Source organism: Opisthocomus hoazin, chromosome 20 (genome assembly GCF_030867145.1).
Source record: "Opisthocomus hoazin isolate bOpiHoa1 chromosome 20, bOpiHoa1.hap1, whole genome shotgun sequence".
Lineage (NCBI taxonomy): Eukaryota > Metazoa > Chordata > Aves > Opisthocomiformes > Opisthocomidae > Opisthocomus > Opisthocomus hoazin.
The window spans coordinates 12514139-12538637 of record NC_134433.1 but is presented as its reverse complement, the minus strand read 5'-3'; the positions used below and the strand labels follow the sequence as shown (position 1 = coordinate 12538637).

At 39.6% G+C, this 24499-nt stretch overlaps 1 protein-coding gene across 1 annotated transcript; it reads left to right on the top strand.

Moving 5' to 3' along the window:
• Positions 1–29: 29 nt before the first annotated feature.
• On the top strand, positions 30–24069 carry SLC6A4 (solute carrier family 6 member 4). The gene is made up of 14 exons (XM_009932050.2): positions 30–439; positions 8009–8621; positions 9356–9490; positions 10285–10504; positions 10927–11065; positions 11455–11589; positions 13431–13534; positions 14205–14332; positions 14669–14781; positions 15525–15656; positions 16833–16932; positions 17185–17285; positions 19247–19414; positions 20169–24069. The coding sequence occupies exons 2-14, from the start codon at positions 8165–8167 to the stop codon at positions 20241–20243; spliced, it is 2007 nt and encodes a 668-aa protein (XP_009930352.2). The 5' UTR covers positions 30–439; positions 8009–8164; the 3' UTR covers positions 20244–24069.
• The last annotated feature ends 430 nt before the right edge of the window (positions 24070–24499 follow it).

The window sequence follows — 24499 nt, the reverse complement described above, 5'->3', positions numbered from 1 at the left end:
GACTCCCTCAGACCTTCTGTCCCACTGCTTGTCTCCCTCATCGTCCCCATCCTGTCATTCAGAGCTGTGACAACAGCCAGCGAAACTGTCCGTTACCAGAAGAGCTTCCCTCCTTCCCCTGCCTGCATTGCATCCTGCTCCTTGGAGCTGATCGGCACAGACAAATGTAGCCACCCACCTCTAGGAGGAAAACTGAGCTGCAGCCCGGGTGAAACACAAAGTTTATTTGGCTAAAGTGACGCAAAAATTCTTAAAGAGCTCTTTGGCAGCAGATTATCTGCAAATCAGACCATGTGAGGGGGACTGGTGTACAAAAACCTCACCAAGATGCTGAGTTGCCCGCAGGCTGAGTTCCCGAGACTGTGAAGTAAATGTGGGTGAAGGTTACTCCAGCTTGGATAACTCCAGGGAAAGCGCTTCAAACCCATCTGGACGACAGGTACTTTACATTTTTGTTTTTAACACACTGCTGTAAGTACTTTATGCAATTTAGAGAGATTCCCAGACGCCTGTGTTCAGAGCCAACCTGAAGCAGGCAGGTACTGGAGTTTCATCAACTTTCACCCCCTCATTGCCTCTTTCACCTTCGGTTATCAAATCTGAAATACTACTGACAGTTTAAAATAGGTATGATATATTTTGTTTCTTTTTAAATTAAAGCAATCTTAAAGCAATTTCTAAAACATTGGGAAAATGTACATCTAACAAAGCTTTTTGGGGAAAAAAAGATACATTGATTTTTGGTGAAAGTTTCCTTTGATTTTTTAAACTTTTGATGCTTTCTCTTGCTTTGCTGATGTTACATGCTCTCCTCTCTCTTGTTCAGGCACTTGTCCAGCAATTATGAATGTTGGGAGTCAAATGCCTGTAGCAGAACATGTTATGACAATCTGAAATTAGTGTTTTGGCAGTCCACATAATTTTGTTATGAATGTAAAGTTTATTTTAAATTCACAAAAACCATTAAACTATAAGGAAAAAGAAAGGAAAGAAGGCAGAATCTGAAGAAAAAAAAATCAATGTAAACTTTTATTTATTTTAAAAGGGTAAAGTAAGCTCTATTAAGCACATTAAGTTGCATTTTAAAAGGTAGACTGTTCCAGCACGGTAAATTATCTAACTCAATGGGACAGATTTATTATCAGTAATAAATCTGAAGAGTGAGTTTTATATATACTTATAGTCAATCATGTTTACTGCTGAAACCAACTGGCTTGCTGGGTTAGTTTGCAAAGTAATATGGAAGTTTAAGTCAGCAATGCAATGTAACTGCATATATAAATAGTCATGGAAAACATGTTTTGATGTGTTAAGAAAGCCTGGGGAGAAAAGGATCGTGCATCTAATGGGTTTGGTTTCTTGGAAACTTCGTGGAATTTTTTTAATGGGGGTTGTTAGCTGTCAGGCATTTTACCAGGGAAGGTCTCACACACTTGGGCTTCATCTTCTGGTGCTCTCGATGAGTGAATTGACCATAAGTTTTTTGGAGAGTACTTTGTAAACTTGGCATATAGCAAATGACTGTTGTGGGTCCATTTTCTAATTGGACAGCGTGTGATGAATTTCAAATGGTTATACAAATTAAGAAAAACTGCCGCAAACCTGGAATTTAATAAAACCCCTAAATTATTCCCAGGCATGGAAATCTGCAGTGCATTTAAACTCTTTCCTGCTTTCCTCCATGGAAATGTAAACCGTTGAGTTTTCATTAGGAACAGTATTAAGAACCTAAAGAAATGTTCATTCTGTATCCTGGTGTCCTTTCTGACGCTGATGTTTTAACTCTTTTCCAAAACCATATTTCTGTAGCTCTGCTGATGTGGCAATCTGTATCTTGTAGAACTTACACAACATCATGCAGCCCGCCTGTGGGAGAAGTGTTTCATAAAGAACTTAAGTAGACCTTGGAGCCTGAATAAAGGGGCTGTAATTTGGAGACAGCCATTAACAAGTCTCCTTCAGAGAAACATGGAAACGATGGTGGCTGCTCCTTCACTTTCTTTAGGTAAAAACATTACAAACAGAAGTAGAAGCATGCTGGCAGGTATGGGCAGCTGTCTTTGACCTGAGTCTGCAAACAGGTCTTTTACTTGAAACACTGTACCCATTAATTTGAGTTACGTTAAGGAACAGTGCTCTATTTATTTGGTGATATTTGCTGTGTTATGACTCTTCCTTCAAGTTTATATAAATAATTTGAGGAAGAATACAAAAGGATTATCATTCCCTCTAAGCTTATCTGTTTCCTTGCACTACATATGGACACTCTCGAGCCATAAAATGCATTTTCTCTCCCCATCCCAGTTCTTTAAATGGCTGTCATCAGTTTGGCAGCATACCCACTACAATACAGTGTCTGTCTTCTCAACAAATTTTTAAAGGTAAATTCTCTCTTTCCTGCTGACTTTTTAATTTGACTGAAACACGGACAAGTTTATGACATAAAACTCACAGTACAGGTTTATATTTCCCAGTACTATTGCTTTCAGAAGCACTGTTTTCACTTCTTACCTATATTTCACCTTATCTGGGAACACAGGAGTTAACTGGAGAGAGCTCACCACTTACGCCATTCTCACTTTGGTAAGTAGCCTTTTATTCTCCCAGAAGGGCCACTGTCTCAGTGGGACTACTTGTTGAGTGCAGTTCTATTCTGTTTTAGTAAGAATGTGAGCAGGCCCTTGGAGAACTGCAAATATTCATCTACAAGATCCATTTTGTCATCTACATACTGCAGGTTTCTTATAAAAGACTCACGTTATTACAGTGATGTGCAGCAGTACTGAATCCAGTCACATTTAAGATCACTGGCACTGGGATCAGAGCTGTTATGTATAACAATAATTCACTGGACTCATTAATTTCGGTGGGTTTTGATCACTTTATCAAAAATGAGTTTTGATTCTCTTAAATTAGACTACAGAAGCATAGCTTAAAAAATCCTGAAGAAATCAATTTTCAGTTGTTGAGGAGTGGTCTAGATATCAGCTTGTATCTGATTTGCATCTCAGACCTCGGATTCTGTGGTTGCCAGCAGCCTTGCCAACGCTGGGACTCTGTATCCTCAGGTTTTGAAATCTGAAATACAATCTGTCACACTTAGTGTCAGCTCACCTAACAGAAACAAGCTAATAAAAAAGAATATTCTAGGTACTCATTTTTTAATGAAAACAGTATGTGTGAACACACTGAAAAGCAAAAGGCATTAAATTTTTGAGTTATGAACTCTAAATATGACTTATCTGTGACAAACACCAGGTAACATTAATCATAATCTGCTGCAATCTCATTTCAAGGTTTAATTGGCTGAAATATTTATTTTCTAACAACTCCTCGCAGTATGGGAGCATCTGAGCTATCCCGTAATAACTTTTATTAAAGAGTTACTCCTGGCCCATGCAGAATCAGAGGAAAAATCTGAAGCCCCCATGCTCCTTCACACCACGCGTGCAGCGGAACAGGAACTCACTAGCCCACAAAAGCCTGTCAAAAGGAATAATCTTTACGAGGTTCTCGCTGTCATCCAGGTCACGTACCTCCCCTCCTGTGCAAAAAGACCAACTAGGACTGCGTGAGGAGGTGTGGGTGAAGACCAGAAACGTTTACTGCTATATTTATAATTATCAGAGTCCACCTGGGAAACACCCAGGTCCGTGCTGTTGCAGGTCATGGTTGATATTGTGGCTCAGAGGTGAGAACAGCATCTACAGATAAATAACACAGCCTCTTCCTGTGTGGGATATGTGATTTCTATCTCGTCAGACAAACTTCTTGCTTCGTTTTTTAGATAAATGCAATTTCCTTGGACTCTTTCCATTTACATAGAGCTGCCTGTGTGAACTGCATCTTTATTGCAAGGTGTGATACGCAGTCAAGCAGCTACATAATTTTAACAATCTTAAATACTCTGTGTTAAAAGTGAGATTTAGGTCAAGTTGTTAGAAATCATCTTAACGTTTGATTCTGTTTGCCAAGAGTGTAGGCTGACTTTTTGTCTTAGAGTTCAAAGTCCTCTAATTCTTTGCAAGTGGTAGCAAGTGAATGGACAGAAGCAGATGGAGGAGCAGTGCGAGCGATGGCGGTGAGTTTTGCTACAGGAACGGAGCTGCAACCCAGCGAGAGGCTGCTACTCCAGCAAGCATTGCTTTATAAAATCAGCACATGAAAAATGAAGATAGTTTGTATGAAGTGAAATATATGCAAATATACAGACTTTGCAGCTGTGCGAGGTAAAATGTATTTGATCACTTGGAGAAGATTAATGACTGCTGTAGTCACGCAGAGTGCGGCTGAACAAGCCTTGTGCTGAGGAATTCAGGAAGTCAGTGCTACCCCACCTCAAATGAAGTATTCTGCAGGTGACTTAAGGCACGAAGATTTGCCTCCCTTTAAGCATCTGGTATTTGCTGCACCTCAACCTAATTGTTTTAATCTCCTAGACACATTAAAAGTCAATTTTATCCTTTAAAAAAGTACAGAGAACAGGAAAATCATTGTGTTTTAAAGTGTTGGAAAGATTTGGTTTACTACTTGGTGGGAGCATTAAAGGAAAGGGATTCCCACACTGCCACGAGAGGTCTCCGCGTACCTCAGGAAATAAACACAGCGATGATATACCCACGGTGCAGCTCCCTGCTGGGCAAGGAACCAGACCCCAGGATGGGGATGCTCCTTTAGGTTGCTCTGACCGAGGCAAAGGAGTCGGTTTTGTGCATCAAGGGAGAGACAGGGCTTTTCCATCTACAGTGCTGGTTCAGGTTTAGCTCTGTGTGGGAGTAACCAAAAATTATAATTCATATTCAGCGCACGTGAACTGCGTTGGTGGCTTCAGCCAAGCGCGTAGAAATATGTCTTCATTTATCCACCTTAGTGTTTTTGATGAACAAGCAAAGCAGGGAATAGTTGTGGAGGACGCGTTGCTGTCACAGGGCGACTCCTCTTTCATCACTCTTTGCGACAGAGGAGTGTGAGTCACAGGGCTGGCAGCATGGCACCTTTCCCGTGCTCCTGGACAACACAGCATTACGGAGAGGAGAACAGCCCTTTAGAAAAATCTCTGTGCAGAGCTATCAGAAAAGGTGCAGATGCTTAGGGCCGCTCAAAGGAGCAAAGTCACATCTACAAAACACAGATCAAAACAAAATGAGGGCACAGCTGTCTCTCTCTTTTTTTCTTTTTCCTCTGTAGTTAATTCTGTTGGTGATAAGAAGCCAATGTGTATTTATGTAAGAGCAACCTTTGCAACAGCTCAGATTGAAAATAGGTAATAAACTGCCATTTCTTGTATCATTCACTATCATCATTCTAGCACCTGTGACTACTGAGAGATCAGTGCACAGAGAGATGGAATGGAGCCTGACATGCGCAAAATCCTTCACTATTAGCCTAATTTCTTCCTAGATATCTTCTAGTGGTCCTAGCGTACTTCTCAACCCCAAGAGCTCTAGTTCTGCAGCTGCTTAGACTGTTTGTAGCACTTACAACTCCTTCAGATGCTTTTTTTTTTTTTCCTTGAATTGCAACAAGAGGGGGGAAAAAAGTACATTCTCCCACAGTTTTTTACAGCATAATGAAATCTGTTTCTGTAACTGTTCTGTTTTTGTGTGCCAACTATGCCGCTGTGAACACCGCGGCATAGCTGTAGAGTCCGTCACTCCAGAGATTTCCCAGGGTAGCTGACAAACTGTAATTCTCTTTCAGAAAGAATAGTTCAAATTCCAGCCGAAGCCCCTAAAAGTTCACAAGCCATTTTGCATATGTGCAGCTCAAACTACTGAAAATTCTGCAATAATATTTCAAATAATGTGATATTTCTTTGCTGTGGTCTGCAGAAGACCAGAAGGAGCTTAGCTCTGGGTAAGATAACAATCTTGATTGTCACAGATCTAGGAAATCAACAATATATTCAACTACCTCTCTTCAGCAAAGAAAGTGCCAAGAAGTATCTATGTGCAGAAAGAAAGTGTTTTACAAATACAGTAAGTGTTTAAATCTCAGGTATGGAAAATTCAGTTTCATGAGATAATGCAGTTCAATCAACATCCTTTACTGCTTTCCCATGTATGAGTAAGAGGTGTAAAGTCCGGAAGGGCTCAGGTTACTTTGCTATATCCCTACCTTATATTTACCGTGCTCTATACAAGGAAGGGATTGGCTATGGCCTTTCCTAGGATTTTTATGTTGCCACCAGTGGTCGTTGGACTGTTTTCACCTACATAAGCTCTTTTGGGACATTTGGAAGGTTTCAGACTCCAAAGACACTCAAGTTCTATAGTCCTGCAGGTAAAGCAGAAACTCCTGTTCTTTGCCATAGTATTTTTCGCTGCAGCTTTGAAGGTGTTTCAGTCTCTGTGGATGATTAACTAATGGTAGCAAAGTACTGCTCTTGTAAGAATTCAGCATTAATGATGCACTGCTTGCTATACAATGAAAAGAACATTATCTGGGTAAAGACGGAATGTAAGCCTGAAGAACTAGAGATTTCTGAAAGTTATAAACAACGCCTTCACGAGACTTTTATCTCGAGAACATCCTCCTGTTTGCTCTGCAGCTCAATAACTTTCCTTCTCTTTCTGCTTGCGCTGATAAATGTTCAGGAAGAGGTTTAACAAACTGTCATTGCACAAGGCTGAAAGCTTGGAAAAACCTGAGTTTTAATAGCTCTGGCAGTGAGCAAATTCTAGCAATGATATCTCCTTTCTGCTTTTGTTTTTCCAACAGTTAAAAGTGAAATAATGCTTATTCTTCTGTTAGGATGTGACAATTATATTTACTATGGTAAAATGCTTCAAAAAAGAAAAATTAGATGTAATTATAATAATTTACTCTGTGGTGGCATCGTGTGGATTGTGTAGCACTTTACTAGCTATAAAGCAAGGTCAGTACCCCAGGGAATCTACAGCACAGAGGATCAGCTCCTATTTCAGCATTTTGTGGAGTAAAGACAACTGGGCATTTACATTAGCTGAACAAATAAGCAGAAAACAACATGACCCACTGAACCACAATTCTTTTTCTGTTCTTTTTGTTCTGAAGGAAAGTTGTTTTATATTTTTTGTTTTCAATTTCGGGATGGTTTATTTCCCCTGGGTTAATATGAGAGGGCAGGCAAAGCCAGGGATTCTCCCAGTGCCTGTTTTTTTGCTGGCGGCGGACAGCAGCACGGGAGTTGTGCCCACGACCCTTCCCGGGGCTGGACCCACAGTGTTGGGAGATCCAAACAGAACAAAAGATGCCTTTATTTCTCCAAGGAGTTAAATAAACCTGGGGACAAGTTTTCTCCTTTAGACCCACGTATTAGTTCTTACTGATTCAAAACAATCAAATTGAAGTTTCCTGATATGATTTTCCTTGTTATTAGTGTTGACTGAGTCTCAAAAGTTAATAGATGCAAAACCACTGAGACTTAAATACTTTCCTAAACTTTTGTTTAAGTCTTCTAGGTCTGCAGACACTGTGGGATTTCTGAAGAAAGGTGGTCATGAAATGTAATTTATATATCCATTTTTACCTCATATTCATTTAATTAATTCTTTTCCCATCACAATGGGTGAATCTAGAAATTGCCAGTAGATGTCACAGGATGAACTCAGGAAAATGAAAATACAAGCCACACTAAATTCTGCCCTCATTTTTGCAAACTGGGAAAACTGCAAACTTGTCCCACAACCTCCCTGGGTGTGAAACCAGTGTTCAGACAACGTGGTGCCAGAAGATAGCAGGACTGTGACTGCCTGTGAGTTGTCCAACAGTGCACAAAGTCCAGCAAATCTGCCTGAGAGGCTGTAAGCCAGGTACACCGACTTCTGCTGTAGAGGAGGATGATTGCTTCCTTCCTTTCTCTGTACAAAATCCGGAATGGATTATCTGCTAAATGATTCACATTGCATGCGGTGATGGTTAATTACTTCCAAAAGTATTTCAATCACAGAATCTGTCAGTTGTAACTTGAAAGTTACCAGCATCAGTAAGCCCTGTAATGGGTTTTTAACTATTTGTCATTTCTTAGATGGTGTTTGTGCCTTCAATCTGATGGATTTAAATATGGAAGAGGAATTCTAGAAGTACTGGGAATACGCTAGGAATAAAAGTGTGGGAAGACAAGCCACAAGGGGACTCTGTGCTGCTGTCTGTCTGCAAGTGATCAGAACAAATCTCGGAAAAAATGGAAAAAAAAAGAACAACTAATGAGACTGAGCCACTGACTTCCAAGAAAGATGTCTCAGACTGTAATGAAGGGGGAGACTGTAAAGAGAACGGACTTGTGGTCAGGAACCCTAAATCTGCCCTACGGCTAGTGGAGGATGGCAATAAAGTCCATCCCAGCCAGGGAGATAAAGGAGAGGCGGCTCAGATCTCAAACGGTTACTCAGGAGTTCAGAGCTCTGTTCCCTGCAATGGCATAGGAGAGATGGAAGATGCCCCGTGCACTGCCCCAGCAGCCGCCACCACCACCACCACTTCTACCACCTGTGGAGCAGAAGGCCAGCAGCAGCTAATGGAGCTAGAAGACAGAGAGACCTGGAGTAAAAAAATTGACTTTCTACTCTCTGTCATTGGATATGCAGTGGATCTGGGAAATGTGTGGAGATTTCCTTATATATGCTATCAAAACGGAGGAGGTCAGTGACTAGTTGTGTATGCTGTTCCTTAATGCTGAGCTGGGTGATTTAATGCCTTATTTTCATATCATATATAACAAATGACCAAGGGGAAAGTACTTACTTGTCAAGCAGACTGGAAAACCTAAATATTGCAATAGGCTAACTAGACATATTAAGATGGAAGAAAAACTATTTAGCAAGATCTAAAAAATCAGCACAACTAGAAGCTGAGAGCCAGTCAGGTGCAGAACCACCTTCTAAGAGAAAAGACTCAATCCCTGTCCCAAGGAGTATTTTAAAATCAGATAAACCAACATGTCAAAACCAGCTCATCAGGAATGCTAGGCCTTAGACCCATTGACACTATCAGCTAAAACATAAATCTAACCAAGGAGATCTTGGAAAGAACTTTTGTGTCCCTGATGTAACAAAGGCATTTTACTGAAGAAATTAATTATTTTATCTGTAGCCCATTTCACAATTGTATCCATTGTAGCCAGTACAGTCTTGGTGAATCCTATGTACACTTGTTACAGAAATGTGAGAAGTTTGGCCTGAGTGTTGCTGCTTAGTCACACTGCTAAGTAGTTACTCTTACAAGAAATCCCATGGTAATTCAGCGTGGCACACTGGCTAGGGAGGGGATATGCATTTTCCCTGTGGGATAAAAAGAAGCGTTGTTTATGGAGTGCTGGTACTGTTGGAGGAGAAGTCCTATGAAGAGTTACAAACATTTGCTTTCTCTCTTGCAGGAGCATTCCTCATTCCTTACACAATTATGGCCATCTTTGGAGGGATTCCTCTCTTCTATATGGAACTAGCTCTAGGACAGTACCACAGGAATGGGTGTATCTCAATCTGGAGAAAAATATGTCCTATATTCAAAGGTAAAGAAGGGAAATGGGAAATTACTAGGAACTTTCTGAATAAGTGGAAGATTTTCCTGTAAAGATGCAATTTCTCAAAAAAAAATCTCATAAAGTAAGGCTTGTTCTACACAAGATTTTGGCTTTACAAAGAAAGCTTTCATAAAACTTTATGTACACCTGCAGATTTGTGTGTGTACTCTCATATACATGCAACTCCCAAATTGATTAGATAGAAGCCAGTCTACCTGCTCTGGTCCAAGCCTGAAAACATAAAAAAATAAACAAAAAATGTAATTAATAAAGTAAGTGCAACATTACTGAATCCAAGGCAAAATTAAAACCAGAAAAAAATAAAGATCTACTATTTCTATTACAAAGATATTACAAAGAGATGATTCCCCATCTTCAGCCTAGTCTGCCCATTGCTGTCCTACCATGGAGTCAAGGACCTGGTCTCTATGCTCGTTTACTCTTGCTCCCAGTGTTACAGCTCTGGTCTTATCTTTTTTATTTCCTGAGACTGCAAGACATCTATTTCTAAATTCCAGGAATTTAGGAACAGATGAAAAAAATCTATATAAGCATGTTCTGTCGTGATTAAGGATGCTTTTTTGGAATTGGAGCCTGAGTGTTTCCAAAGCCACAAGAAATTCCAGTGTTGTAAACACTTGCGAGGGCATGTGTACCTCCTACAGAGCTGCCTTAGACAGTTACTGTCTTGATTGTACTTCATGTGATAACCAACTCCTTCCTTTTTTTTTTTCGGCCTAAAACTTACACTCACTTTATGTAATTATTTTCTGCCTTACTAGGAATTGGCTTTGCCATCTGTATAATAGATCTTTATGTAGCCTCCTACTACAACACCATTATGGCTTGGGCCTTTTACTACCTCGTATCCTCCTTCACGGCGGAGCTGCCATGGACTAGCTGCACAAATGCTTGGAACACAGGCAACTGCACTAACTACTTCAGCAAGGACAACATCAGCTGGTCCCTGCACTCCATCTCTCCTGCAGAAGAATTTTATACGTAAGTGCATGTAAGTGAGGACAGTAATATTAGACAGAATGGTGGAACATGCAGCAAGCTTTTCTCTGGAGGGAGAGCAGGGCTGTTTATTAATGGTATCCTTTTTTGAACTATTAAAGTAACAGAATACTTGTAGTATGTAAGCTTAGGGTGTATGGGAGGGTACTCTATTTGAGATCAGAGGTTCCCAAACATTGTCATCTGTCATCACTTATCATTTATCATCACTGGTGTACCATTAATATTAAGCTTTTGATTAAAAAAGAAAAATCCAAAAGAACATGACTTTGAAGGCTACTTATCAAGGCCTCAAGACTACTTATAATGCTCAGACCACAGTATGGGACTGTTCAAAGCATACTTAATATAAGTATTTGTTAGAAAAAAAAAAATCTATACTGTGTTTTTCTTTCCTCTTTCAGCCGCCAAGTTCTACAGGTGCACAGGGCCAATGGGCTGGATGACCTGGGGGGCATTAGCTGGCAATTGACCCTCTGTTTATTGTTAATCTTCACCATTGTATACTTCAGCATCTGGAAAGGGGTCAAAACATCTGGCAAGGTGAATGCAAAAGCAAGACAAATCAACTTTGTACATTATAGTCTAGCAGCAGTTCTAAAGGAGCAAATTAACTTGACAGAGAATTATCTCAGATTGTCTTCATGACAGGGATTATAGGCTCATGTATTTGGGAAGCACTTACTGTAGAGTGACTGCTACTGTTATCCAAGTAATACGTAACAACAGTAAGTTATACCACTGTTCTCTGGACAAGAACAACCCTGCTAAGAGAAAGCATGGTTATGTATGTGCAAGCTGCCTGTTTACAGACCTTCTGAGAAGTTCACAACAAGATGTTATAAATGCTAAGAGCTATAATAACTCATTCTTTTTATCACCTGTTAACTTTCTACCCACGGCAAATGCTCTCTTACTGTTGTCCCTCACAGGTGGTATGGGTGACTGCCACGTTCCCTTACATCATACTCTTCATCCTGCTAGTGAGAGGTGCAACATTGCCTGGGGCTTGGAGAGGTGTCCTCTACTACTTGAAACCTGACTGGCAGAAACTCCTGGCCACTGAGGTAAAAACCATTACAAAACAGTAGAGATTTACTTTTAGCCTCTCAGCATGTATATACTTCAACGTCTATTTTCAACACAGAGCATGATTAAACAGATGTCTTAGGGTGGACTTACAAGCCTGACTTCATGCTCTTGTTTAAACAGTCATGCTATTTTTTCCATAATTACAAAGATTTTTTTAAAGATTAAAGTCCACCATCAATTTAGCTTGAACTAATAGTAGGGTTCCCATACAGAGCTTGAATAGAATTAGTGATATGATTAGAAAGAAAACAAGTGACCAATATTTTTCCCAGCAAAATGGTGAACAGCCTGACATTGAGTGATAAGATATATTTGTTGTTACACTTTCACAAAAACCTTTACCTGTGACAATCACACTGAGCAAACTAAATTTACTAAGCCCTAACAACTGGTTTAGCTGCAGGTTTTTAGGCTGTGAGGGGATCATTACACACTTGGGCAGGCTTTTCCACAACCCAACGGTGTCCGCAGTTGCCCATATTTAAATAGCGCAGGTTACTAGAGTTGAAACTTCAGATCTCTGTCTTGTGACGTGCTTTGGAAGCCCAAGGAGACTCTGTAGTCACCAACTAAACCATGACTCTGTAATGCATGCAAGAGCATGTGAAGAAGGAATAAATCGGTTATGCTTGCATACACCACCAAGATTTGAAAAGAAAGGAGGAATGAGGACAAGACTGAGCTAACCCACAAAGCCCAGGCATTCCAGTATCTGATTCAGCTTTGAACTCCGTGGATGACAGGTAGTCCATCAGGCTCAAGGCTGCTCTTACTTTACTGCCTATGAAAGTGTCTAGTGAGGAGGGTGACAGAAAAACCCCAAAGCAATAAATACTACAAAGATTAAAAATTCTAATGTTTGCAAGTCTGCTGCTGCCCAGCTGATACGGAGTTTTGAATGAAAAGGAAATGAAAAGACACCAGTCTCTGATAAAGCAGCATCTCCAATAAGGGACCCCATCTTCTGAAAAAGCAATAAAGGGCATTGATATTGTATTGGATGTATCTGAAGTGAGGACAGCAGATTGCAATCTGTGTGCTGGACGATGACAGAGCTCTGTCTGTGGATGATACAGGATGGCCTCACACGATGGAAGAGAATATTAGAAATGAGTTGTAATGAACTCCATGTTTCAATCAAAAGAGGATAAATGAACGAGGACTTTCACCTTCAGAAAGAGAACTGATACTGTACTTTAGGAACACTACTCATTAAGGCTGTGGCCACTTTTCAAGTACAACAGGCTTTTCATAACAAGATCATCACACTTGCATCTGTCATGGCTACAACAAAGCTAAATTGAGTCCTAAGGGCTAGAACTGCATCCACACTGTTACGTATTTCCATTAAGTCTAAGAAAAATCTGAGCAGTGATCATCTCCTGCTTAGTCTGGAGGACACCCAGCTGAACATAGGACTATTCCATAGCACACGTGGTTTGGAAGAAGATGGGCCAAGCCCACTGCAAAATCATGAATATGCTCTCCATACGTAACAGAAGTTGTGTTAAACTGATTACAGGCAAATCGCTGTGAATTAATCTAAGATGCTGTCACAAGAGAAACTGCCAGTGAGTACTTGGTGTAAAGAGATACAATAAGCGCAGCACAGGCACTAAAATTACAGTGAATATCTGCAACTCGCACAGATCTACAATGAATATTCACATTTCAACATGCTCTCTTAACAAAATGTCTGTTAGACCAGGACTAGAATATAGCCAGACTAGTGGTTTTGTAGGGCTACGTGATAGTCTAAATATGCCAGCCTAATTCGATCCATTTAATTTTTTTCTTGATCTTCAATATTTTTCAGGTTTGGGTGGATGCAGCAGCTCAGATTTTTTTCTCCCTTGGTCCAGGTTTCGGGGTCCTATTGGCTTATGCCAGCTACAACAGATTCCATAACAACTGCTACCAGTGAGTTCTACCTTATTTTATGTGAAAATTGAGTTAAGAAAAGTAACTGGGCATTTACCAAAAAGAAACACAGTGCTGGTGAAAGGCACTGTATTGTCAGACCTGTGTACGTACAAATCAGACAGAAGTGTAACAGAACAAAAGACCTTACTGAAAGAACCTGCAATCCAAAACATCTCTTCTCTGTTGTGCCTGCCCTAAAGAGAGATAATCTCTACCAGTTCCAGCAAGGGGCCTAAGATGTAAACCTGCCACAAGACTAAAGCCCTGCCAAACAATCACATTATAATTATTTCATCTCAGCAGTCAGTTAGGAAATGATTTTAGAGTCTTGAGCTGAAAGGCAATTTACAGTTGTTTCCCTGTTCTTAAGAAATTCTATTTCTAACTTATAAACTGTCAGTTCTTTAATATTCCTATAGTAATTCCTGTTTCTTTCTTAAAAACACCAATATACATCCAGCATTCAATCCAGTGTCAGACTAATGTTCCAGCATCTCTTTGAAGATGAAGAAGAAAAAGTAGTTGTGGCGGTTTTTTTCTTTCTTTCAAATCAGCTGCTTGTTCTTTTCATTGAATTACCCTAGTTTTTGTAGGAGTCTATCCAGATCAGTAACTTACTCCATCTGGTAGTAAACTATCCTGATATGAGTTAGGTCTTCTGTTGCAGAGATGCTCTGGTTACCAGTACCGTGAACTGTGTGACCAGTTTTGTGTCTGGATTTGTCATTTTCACTGTGCTGGGATACATGGCCGAGATGAGGAATGAAGATGTGTCAGAGGTTGCCAAAGACACTGGTAGGCTAACTTTTTGTACATGTCTCTCAAACCCCCTCTAAAACAGAATATATTTGTATATTATCTTCTAGGTTGAGAACAGCCCAAATTATGCAAATTATTTGGTATATAATTCAGGATACTGACTGAATCTACAATAAGGGCACTGTTATACAGTACAGCTAAAAAATTACTCCATAAAGACACCATATAGAAGACATACTGCATGTGGCTTCACAGGCGTGGTGGTAACTGCACACTGCAAAATAGCCTGGGGGGAGAAGTTTTCCCCTCCAAGACAACATGGTACAGTGAAACAGCCTAAAAATTATCCCTAATTCTCCGTTCTAATATCAGGACCCAGCCTTCTCTTCATTACGTATGCCGAGGCCATTGCAAACATGCCTGCTTCCACTTTCTTTGCCATCATCTTTTTCCTGATGTTACTCACGCTGGGACTGGACAGCACGGTGAGTAGACAGTATGCGAGACAGAGGATATCATCTCAGATACTGGGTGTACGGCCTCACCCCTGCAACCATCAGGAGAAACAGAATTACAAATACTGCACGGTCACTAAAGGCTTTAAAGCAGGGCTGCCATCTCCATGTGCCTTCTGTAAGACAGCAACTATTACTCCCATTTTGAACTAAATAGGCCTAAATAAAATCAACTGATTTGTCAGTGTCACACTGTGACAATTAGTAACAGACCTGGAAACACAGCCAAAGCACTTCCTTCATAAACTCTTGGTTGAATGCAGCCTTCCAGGCTCCTTCTCTTGCACTTGTAAACTTACAAAGCTGTTATTAAATTCTGGATTTTTTTTACGCTAATTGGATTTAAAAGGTGGGAACCGGAGGTGGCCTTCGCAACAGCACTGCGAAAAGGAGATGTTCTAAGAACTGCCCATGTAAGCCTGTTTTTGCAGATTGAGAATCAGCTCCTTCCAGGAAGGCGAAACTCAACTGATTTCACAATCTTGGTTCTACTGAGCCACCTACCACTTACCAGCATCCTACTACTTGTAATATAGTACTTCCTCTGGATGACAGGCACTTCCCACAGATACGGGAAGACTAAATCCCCTCAAAAATTTAAAAGTTCTGCAGAAAGACTGTCTAAACACAGTCACACCAACACTACAAGCAGAATAAAGCACCAGTGTTTCATAGTTTTATAGCTCCTTTAGTGGTTTTCCCATGCTTTCCAGTTTGCAGGACTAGAGGGAGTGATCACTGGAGTACTGGATGAATTCCCGCACGTCTGGAGCAAACGCAGGGAATTGTTTGTCCTTGGTCTGACCATCGTTTGCTTTTTGGGGTCATTAGCAACTCTGACATTTGTAAGTATTTTACCCATTTCTCAGCTTTCCTTACTCGCAGGTTCCTGCAAATGACATCTGGGAGAGGGTAGTATTTTTTGAAGTGAGTTTCAAGAACTGAGATTAAATCTTCAGCCTGGTTTCTTTATGCATTAGAAATCTATATTTGGAATGAATGTGAACAGTATCTCTCACTAGGAAATGTGTTGCAAAATGATCCTATTGCAATTCAGCAAAACTCTAATGTGCTACACATCACAAATGACACAGCTGCTGATCCAACTGCTGAATCAGTGCGTGGACAACCTTCCACATTTTGTATGTGGTTTACTTCTTGTTCTCCAAAGCTCCACGTTTAAAAATAATACAAATTGTTATTTTAATTTTTGCAATATTTGAAATGTATTTTGAATTAAAAAAAGAATGATCAAAAAATTATCTTCCGGAAAATGCTGTAATTGACTGTTCTGTTCGCCAAAAACTTCTAGCAATTAATTTCCTGGAGCTTCCTCATCAAATCAGGCCAGAAATCATCATCAGTCACACCAAATAGTCCCTGTGCAGCTTGTGGGATTTCATTTTCACAACAGGCAACATTCTGAATAAGGAGTGTAATGATCATAAGGGACAAGGAAATAATACTTGGCTTTCCTGTCACATTTCACTCCACTTGCTCATTTGTGTGCACCTTCCTTCTCCTTTAAAGCATTTGCTGTAAAAGGAGACGTAGTCCCTCTCCGGGAGACTTAGTTCCTCTCCAAGACACAATGCTCTCCTCCTCCATCTGATTCCAGATCCCAAACGGAAAGAAAGCAGAGTAACACCCTATCTGTTTCCTGCTCAGTAACTATGACTCAGGTTGGAGAAAGACGATGCCATCACAGAAGGCATGCAAAAAGCCATCCCACCAAACCCCGCCAAATCTCATCTGTTCATTAACATCCAGCTAGAACTGCCCCTAGATTCAGTTTTAGCTTTTCTGCATGGCAGCTCCACTGGTGAAACATGATCACAGAGAGCGAGCAGATCAGCAGCACGCTCAAGGATGTCACTGGCAGAACAGCCACAAAGCAACAGAACTGACCGAATTGCCCATCTGTGAACGCTCTGGCCCAGATGAAGGCAATAATAAACAGCAGCATTACAAGCTTTCCATCCCTGATCTTTGGTTCACTGATAATGTGATCTCCTTTCTAGGGAGGCGCGTATGTGGTAAAGCTGTTTGAAGAATACGCCACTGGTCCAGCTGTCCTAACAGTCGTGTTTCTGGAAGCAGTTGCTGTGGCCTGGTTCTACGGTAGGTCTCCTGCCACGTTGACAAACAATGCTAACCCAAACTCCCGAGCTTCTGCAGGAGTACAGTGACATCTAAATGTAACAGGAGCTATAACTCAGAACAATTAAGGATTTAATTCTATTAAGAATTATAGGAACAACAGGCCTTCATGATGGATTCTGAATTTATTTGTGGTGCATACAAAATGTTGTGCATCTACTTACGAAAAACTTATATGTGCTGTCACCACTCTCCTCCTACTTGTCTCCACAGGCATCACCCAGTTCTGCAATGATGTGAAAGAAATGCTGGGCTTTACCCCAGGCTGGTACTGGCGAGTTTGCTGGGTAGCAATTAGTCCCATCTTCCTTCTGGTGAGTTTTCTTTAGAGCTTTTTCTTTCCAGCACAAGAAAATTACCATTGAACAGTGCAGCTGCTTAGACTTCTAAAAGCTTAATTACAGAATTTTCTGGTGAAGTTCTTCAGTAACAATTCTTGTTGAACCAAAAAGGCTCCGTTAATGAAAAATCCAACACAATTCTGCAAGGGCTTGTTACTAAATCGCTATTTTAAGCACCTTTGTAGACGAGCTAGATAAATTAAGACTGAGTTCTGAGTAACTCCCCTCCTTCCCTCTGCTGAACAAATTTACTTTGTTTCGTTGCTTTATATTTACTTCAGCAAAACTAAGCAATAAAAGATGATGATGAAACATACTGTCTGGGGAGGAAAACCAAGGTCAATATACTGTCCTAACAACCGCTGACTGACAACTTTAGAATATTCCACTTAAAATTTACAGCAGTTAATTGCAACATTTATGAATCTATAATTCAGAACTGGAAACACTGTGCCAGTGGTTGACTTGGCAGTATTACTGATAACCTTTTAGCATAAAGTGTTCATTTCCTGATCCAAAATGAGTTCACGCTACCTTTTATTGTTAGTGGGAGCAGAGCAGGTCAAGATGGAGTTCATTAAGCATAGAATGTAGATTTAAGACCTCCAGAGTGAATTCAAAACACTTGTAATAATGCGCAATTAACAGATTTTCATTTTATTACTCCTAGAAAAAGGGAAAAAAAGCTATAAATAAGTGTGCCACTGCAAATAGTTTTTATACTACTGTCCTTTTTGTGATCCTAAAGCAGTAAAATAAACAGAGGACTACAACTCTGGTGATGGGGTTACTAGGCAGAGCTACCTGTATTCAAGAAAGCCCAGAAGGTAGTATGTTATTTCTGTATGGACATTTTGCTGGTAATCCTGATCTTCTGATGATACTCTGGAAAAAATAGAGGCAGAGATCCTTCCAATGATAGTCACAAATATTATTCCTGTAGTATTCAACTTAAAGTATTCGTTGTTTTTCAGTTATGAAGGATATGCACAGGGAAATGATCTAACAGCATTAATCCAGCTGATGACAGAATACTATATCCAAAACAGTATTAACATTTGCAAAAGCTACTGTAGATCCGAAATGCTATGGAAAAATATCACAGAAAAGATAAAACGTATAGAATATAAGTATCAGTGAAAAAATAGAATCTGTATAGCTTATCACAAAGAAAGCTGAAAGCTGATGTGATTACCATAGGTAATTTACTTTAACAGTACTTGAAAGAGTATTAAAAGGGTCTACAGCCAATAACGAACAGCATAAACCACCACCACAGTGGCTGCAAGTTAAATTCAGACAAACCAGAACTGACACCAATAATGATTAAAAATATGGGACAACTAGCGAAGGGAAATGGCACACTCCCCATTTCTGGTGGCTTAAAATTAAGACGCTGCCTTTCTGGAAGGGATGCTTTACCTGGAATCAAGTTACAGGGCTCAATACAAAGGTAACTGGATGAAATTCTGCACACTGGTATCAATCAATCTGATTTTGTCCATCTAACATCTTTTTTTTCCTTTAAATATACAAGTCTGGTCTGGAATTTTCTCTCTAATGTTTCTTCAGCAGGAAACACCACAATGTGTATCTATGGAATAAGCAATCCATATGAGAATTTTTACTTAGTTCCTTTCAGCTACTGGTTGGGCTATACCCTGAGCTCTTTTAACCTTCCTGAAGTAAAGTCTGGATATTCAGAAGTGGTTTTGAGGGTTCTTTGGTTTTGTTTTTTTTGTTTGTTGTGTTTTGTTTTTTTTTAAATCCATACTAATACAATTTAGGATTTTTTCAGTGCCAATGTATGTTTAACCCTTCTTGAGTCCTATTCATTTTTTTTAGTTCAATGCTGCACTGGGACACAAAGTTCTCTCAAGTAAGTGTGTGCCATCAAAATACATGTATTCAGACGTTCTCGTTTTCTTTTTCAGTTCATCACTTGCAGCTTTCTGTCCAACCCTCCTGAGTTACGGCTTTTTGATTATAATTATCCCTACTGGACCACAGTAGTGGGTTATTGCATAGGAACCTCTTCTATCATCTTCATTCCAATCTACATGGTTTATCGGTTGGTCACCACTCCAGGAACACTTAAGGAGGTATCCATGGCACTCTGTTGCTTCTATCGGACTGTTAGAAAGGAGGTGATGCCCATAAATATGACATGTAGCTTTTTCTAGGGTCTGGTGACCTGAGACTTGGAGGATTATTGCCATTCTGTTCCTAGCCAGCTAATTGTCTTCTGCTCATTCTGAGTGATTCACTAATCTCCCCAGGTCTTACTGAGGCCATTGACATATTCACATAAAATACTAAATCAAGTAATTTTTTTAAGCTCTGGTGAACTGGAGGCTTTTCCTAGAAATCACACAACACAGTATCACGTGACTGAGCCAGTGGAAGATTGGTTCGCTTGGGTATATCTGTAAGAATAAATTTCTTTTTCTCTCCCACACTTAAGATTTCCCTGCCATAAATCTGTGGCAGCCTGTGATGACATTTTTCAGATTTCTTGTTAGGTTCACGTAACTACCAGTTGAAAAAGAGTATGTTCAGTTGGCTCAGGCTATCCAAGTAAACTGCAAAGTAAGTCCTAAGCCATTAATACGACATCTGTCAAACTTTGATTCAAATTCTATGTTACAAATAATTAAAAAATAATGCTGTGCAGTTCTATAGCCCCTTCCATCTTCATAGTGCTAACAGAAGCCTGAAACTTCCTTGTGCCACAGTTCAAGAGGTGTAGCTCAAACTAAAGTCATATTTTTGTTATAAATTTGTTTTCAAATGAGTGTGATGTTATGTATTACCTCTAAAATTAATCAATTTCTAATACTGATATCTTCCTAACAGCGTGTTCTGAAAAGCATTACTCCAGAAACAGCCACAGAAATTCCTTTTGGAGACATCCGCATGAATGCAGTATAAGCTAACCTGTTTTCTGGGGGGAGAGAAGGGGAGCATAAAATGTAACTTTCCCCATACTCTCTCCCCCAAAGAATCACGTTTCCAGCTGAGACAACAAATGGAGGATTTTTCTGTGGAGGCTGCATCACTGACAACGGGCATTTGGAAACATGATGCCTCCAGCACATTTATCCAAGCAATTCCATGAAATGTACTGTGCACTTCTAACCAGACTGAACTGACCAAGAACTAATTCATCCTGGAAACACGAGGGCGTCCGTGTGCATGGGAACACCACGACTCCATGCGTGGGCACGGGGGCCATTTGTGTGTGATTGCATAAGCCGCCATAGGGCGCGTGTCAGCGGCTAGGATTAGGTGTAGAATCCCCAGTCTGTGGCAGTACTCCTGTTATCTTCCTCAGTGTGATCATTCGTACTGGGCAATGTTGTATTCGCTTCTGGAGTTCTAATTGCTTAAACTACATTGAAAAATACAAAAATATTTCTGATAGCCATACATTACTCAAGTAACACAGGGTTTTATAAATGAGAAAAAAACCCCAGTAATTCCCTTGGTTTGTAGTGGAATAGACAGAAGAAGAGGACTGAGCAGCACTATATACAGCTCTGCAAACATCAGCACGCACATTCGGTAGCATTATCCTCCTTTTCATTTCCTGCACTTTGTAGATGGTAACAGTTTCTATTGTTTCTTGTGTAACAAATACTACAAAAGCATTTTTTGTAATGTTGTAGGCTTCACTTTCCTTTAGACCCAATCAAGCCACAAAAACTCATCATGGGTTACTTGATAAGTACCTAAGTTCCTAGGACTTACTAAATTGTTTTCAAAACTAAGCAAGATATTCACAAAATCATTGTCCTGACAGACCTACCACTTACACGCCAAGAAACTACAGACCAACAATGAACTTTTTCGAGTTCGGATGCCAAGAAGTGGAATCTGAAAGACCTGCTTCTCCGCTTCAGCTTTTTAAAAAATTTAATTTCACACCTAAAATTAGCTGGAGCCTGTGGCTTTTTCTATTCCTTCCCAGTACAGAACTGAAGTTCAGCATAATCCTTTTGGCTGGCTGACAAAAGTACATTTAACAAACTACACAAACCTACTTTGAAGATTTATTAGCTCATATTCTAAAGTGAACACATTTGGTTTTCACCCTGAAGAAGAAAAGGAAGGGAAATATTGGTTTTTAACAAGAAGTTGAGTAGAGTTCAGCAGGATTGATTCTCATCAGAACTATTTATATTAGATTTCAAGGCACTGATATACAAATTAACTTCCATGCACATACTAACCTCTTTATATTATATGCATAAGCATGCTCTCCAAATGTAACTGCCCTTCAGACCGACTGCAATTGCCAACTCAGTTGGAGGACAACAGTCTTCTGCAGTTACGTGGAAGTTTATGTAAACCTAAGGAGGCATCATTTATGTAAAAACTTGCATTGTATTTTTACTCTACCACATAGATCATAACAAAAGTAAAATAGAGGGTAAAAGTCTCTTTTGTATCTCATGGTCTACCTGGGTAACATACTGCTAAAATTAACAAGGTTATGTATGCATTCATAGCAGCAGGCAGTAAGAAACCTGTTGAAGAGTTCACATCGGTACGAAGAACCAACTTGCCACATCAGAGGGACACAGTGATGGTGTGTTTGCCGTTTGAGAACATTTTCATTGCTTCTGGCATGGTTTTTCTCCTTAGGTATGCAAACACCTCCTGGAGGAAGGGTCTCTTACACTTCAGCAACTCACTTGAGCACACTTTAGGTCTCAAGCTCAACTTCCAATAAGGAAATAACAGGACAAGGACTGTTCTTTTGGAACTACAAACACAAGACTCCTGAGCTATTTTTAAAAAGGGAGAATGTTCTTTCACTGCCACCAGAAAAACATAATAAATCTGTCTTACTGGACAGTTACTCCTAAGAAACAGGTTTTTATCTTAGCCCTTACATATATTTGAAAACTGCTTCCAAAACTGGCTTTATTATGAGGAAAAGAGGAATAATCTAGGAATTCTTTTAATATTGGAAAGCCATGTAGTTATTAAGTTACCAATCAGAAAATTACTGATTTTCTTTTAGAAAACAAAATTTTCTGTTACAAGTTCATTAATTGAAAAAATACACATGAAATGTCAATGTAAGATGAATGAGGTACTCATATGAGGTATCCAATATCAAAGTGTGGGAAATAAAGGTGAAAACCCTACCCAGCTTCTTCATTCTTCAGACTGGTATTCAGGTAACGCTAGACAAATTTCCTCCTAAATGGATAAGTATTTAAATAGATAAATCTTACAAATGGATTTTTTTTGCCAGACTTGATACTGTTTCATGCTAGGCTCATCAAACAAACTAAACCCAAGACAAACCACTCCCCCAAAACCAACCCAAGACTTACAGTTCAAATTTTTGGTTATTTAAGTATGCCCACTTGAAAAAGCCTCTTTAAACAAACATTCTGCTCCCTTTGATTAGGCAGGGTGAATGTGGGGACAGAAACGGTTGATTAAATATGAGCATTGTCTGTACCAAAGCCAAAGTTTCTCTTTCAGCCCCTGCAGACAAACTGAAACTGGGAACATCAGTTCTAATGGAACAATTTGCAGAGTAGTCATTGCAGAAGTCACTGCTCTTTAGTGTGCAACGCTCCTGACGTTATTCTTTTAAAACAGCATTTGAAACAGCAAAAGATACATCTTTACTCTGTATTTTTTAAGGCACTAATACATAACAGACATTGTCTCTCTGGGTGGTTTTAGCACAGAATGCTCAGCAAATTCCCAAGAAATGCCACTGTTTTCTAGTGGATTAAAAGTCAGCCAAGAAGCCCTGATATTAACACAATCCCTGCACCAGTCACAGTGTAAATTAGGGCAAGGTCTCTCAGCTTGAATTTCTCAGCTGAAAAATTAGAATTACGCACTCTGAGTACAGATGTACTGAGAGAGGGTGAAAGCTTTTAAAATCATCTGAAGATACAAAAAGCAACGTAGACATGCAAAGTCACCGGAAAAATATCTTTAGAAATAGACAGTCCAGAAGATCATTTGTGATGCTAAATCTCTGCACTCTTCTCACTGGAATAATCCAGTCTGAGGTCTTTGTGGGAACAAGGGGCAAGGAAACCCTCCAGAAGTGGATTAAAAAGGCTTTTATTTTCCTGAATAATACAAAGATAGAATACATCCACGTTTTCATTCTATAAAAGCTGAACTTGCAAGGCAGTTTAGTCATTATTTTTTCATTACATGGCGTATTGGTTTGAAGTCTTCTACGTCTTCTTATGGTAAGTTCATTTTTTAGTATCTCTATTTAGCTGAGTGGTTGAAATATTGAGAAATTGTTATTTTTATCATTGATTGTTTTTTCTTCCTTTTACATATCCATCTGAAAGCATTTAGAGTAACCAGTATTTATTAGGTAGCTCAACACATAGCCATACATTAAATATTGGTTTTGTATAAAAATTAGTTATATTGATACCGAATCGGCTGCACTGCAAGTAAAACTGTTTTGAGGCAAACACCTTCCGCTTATCTATCACACGAGTACATCCTACCCTCCACTCTCAACAGTGAAAAGGAAGTTATGAAACTGGTAAGTTAGGACCATGTTTGTCTTTTAAGCAGAGAATTATACTGGAGTTTTAGCTGTACAGAACTAAGTAGTCCCTCCAACTTGTACATGACGCACCTGTATTAATTTATGCAGCTGTTTAGTTACAAGCATTGCAAGCTGATTGTAAGTCATCAGTATGTGCCTTGTACTGTAAACTGTTATTGTAATAAATTTAATATTCATAATCTATCTGTAGATGTCTCTTCTGCCTCTCTCTTATGGGAAGAACAAAGACAAAACTCAATTCCAAGAAAAAGCAGAATATCTAGTCCAGTTTACTATATCAACAAGGCCTCTGACAAAAAGCAGAGGATCTCCTTTAGCATTTGAACCACTGCTAAACATTCTTCCATTCTATTCCAACAGAAGAGCCAATGCACATTGCATTTGTTTAGACAGAACAGCTGAAACAAACTGATCCGCACTTGGAGTAAGTGCTCAGCTACTCAATTAGCTTACATATAAAACTCTTTCCATCTGAAGTCTTTGTAAACTGGTGGGCTTGACGTTTAATTGTACTCACATTTTGTCTCCTTACTAAGTCTGCTGAACAAAATATTAGAGAAGCACCTATCTCAAAATATTTTTTTTATATTAGTTCACCTTTACTGTAGCATAA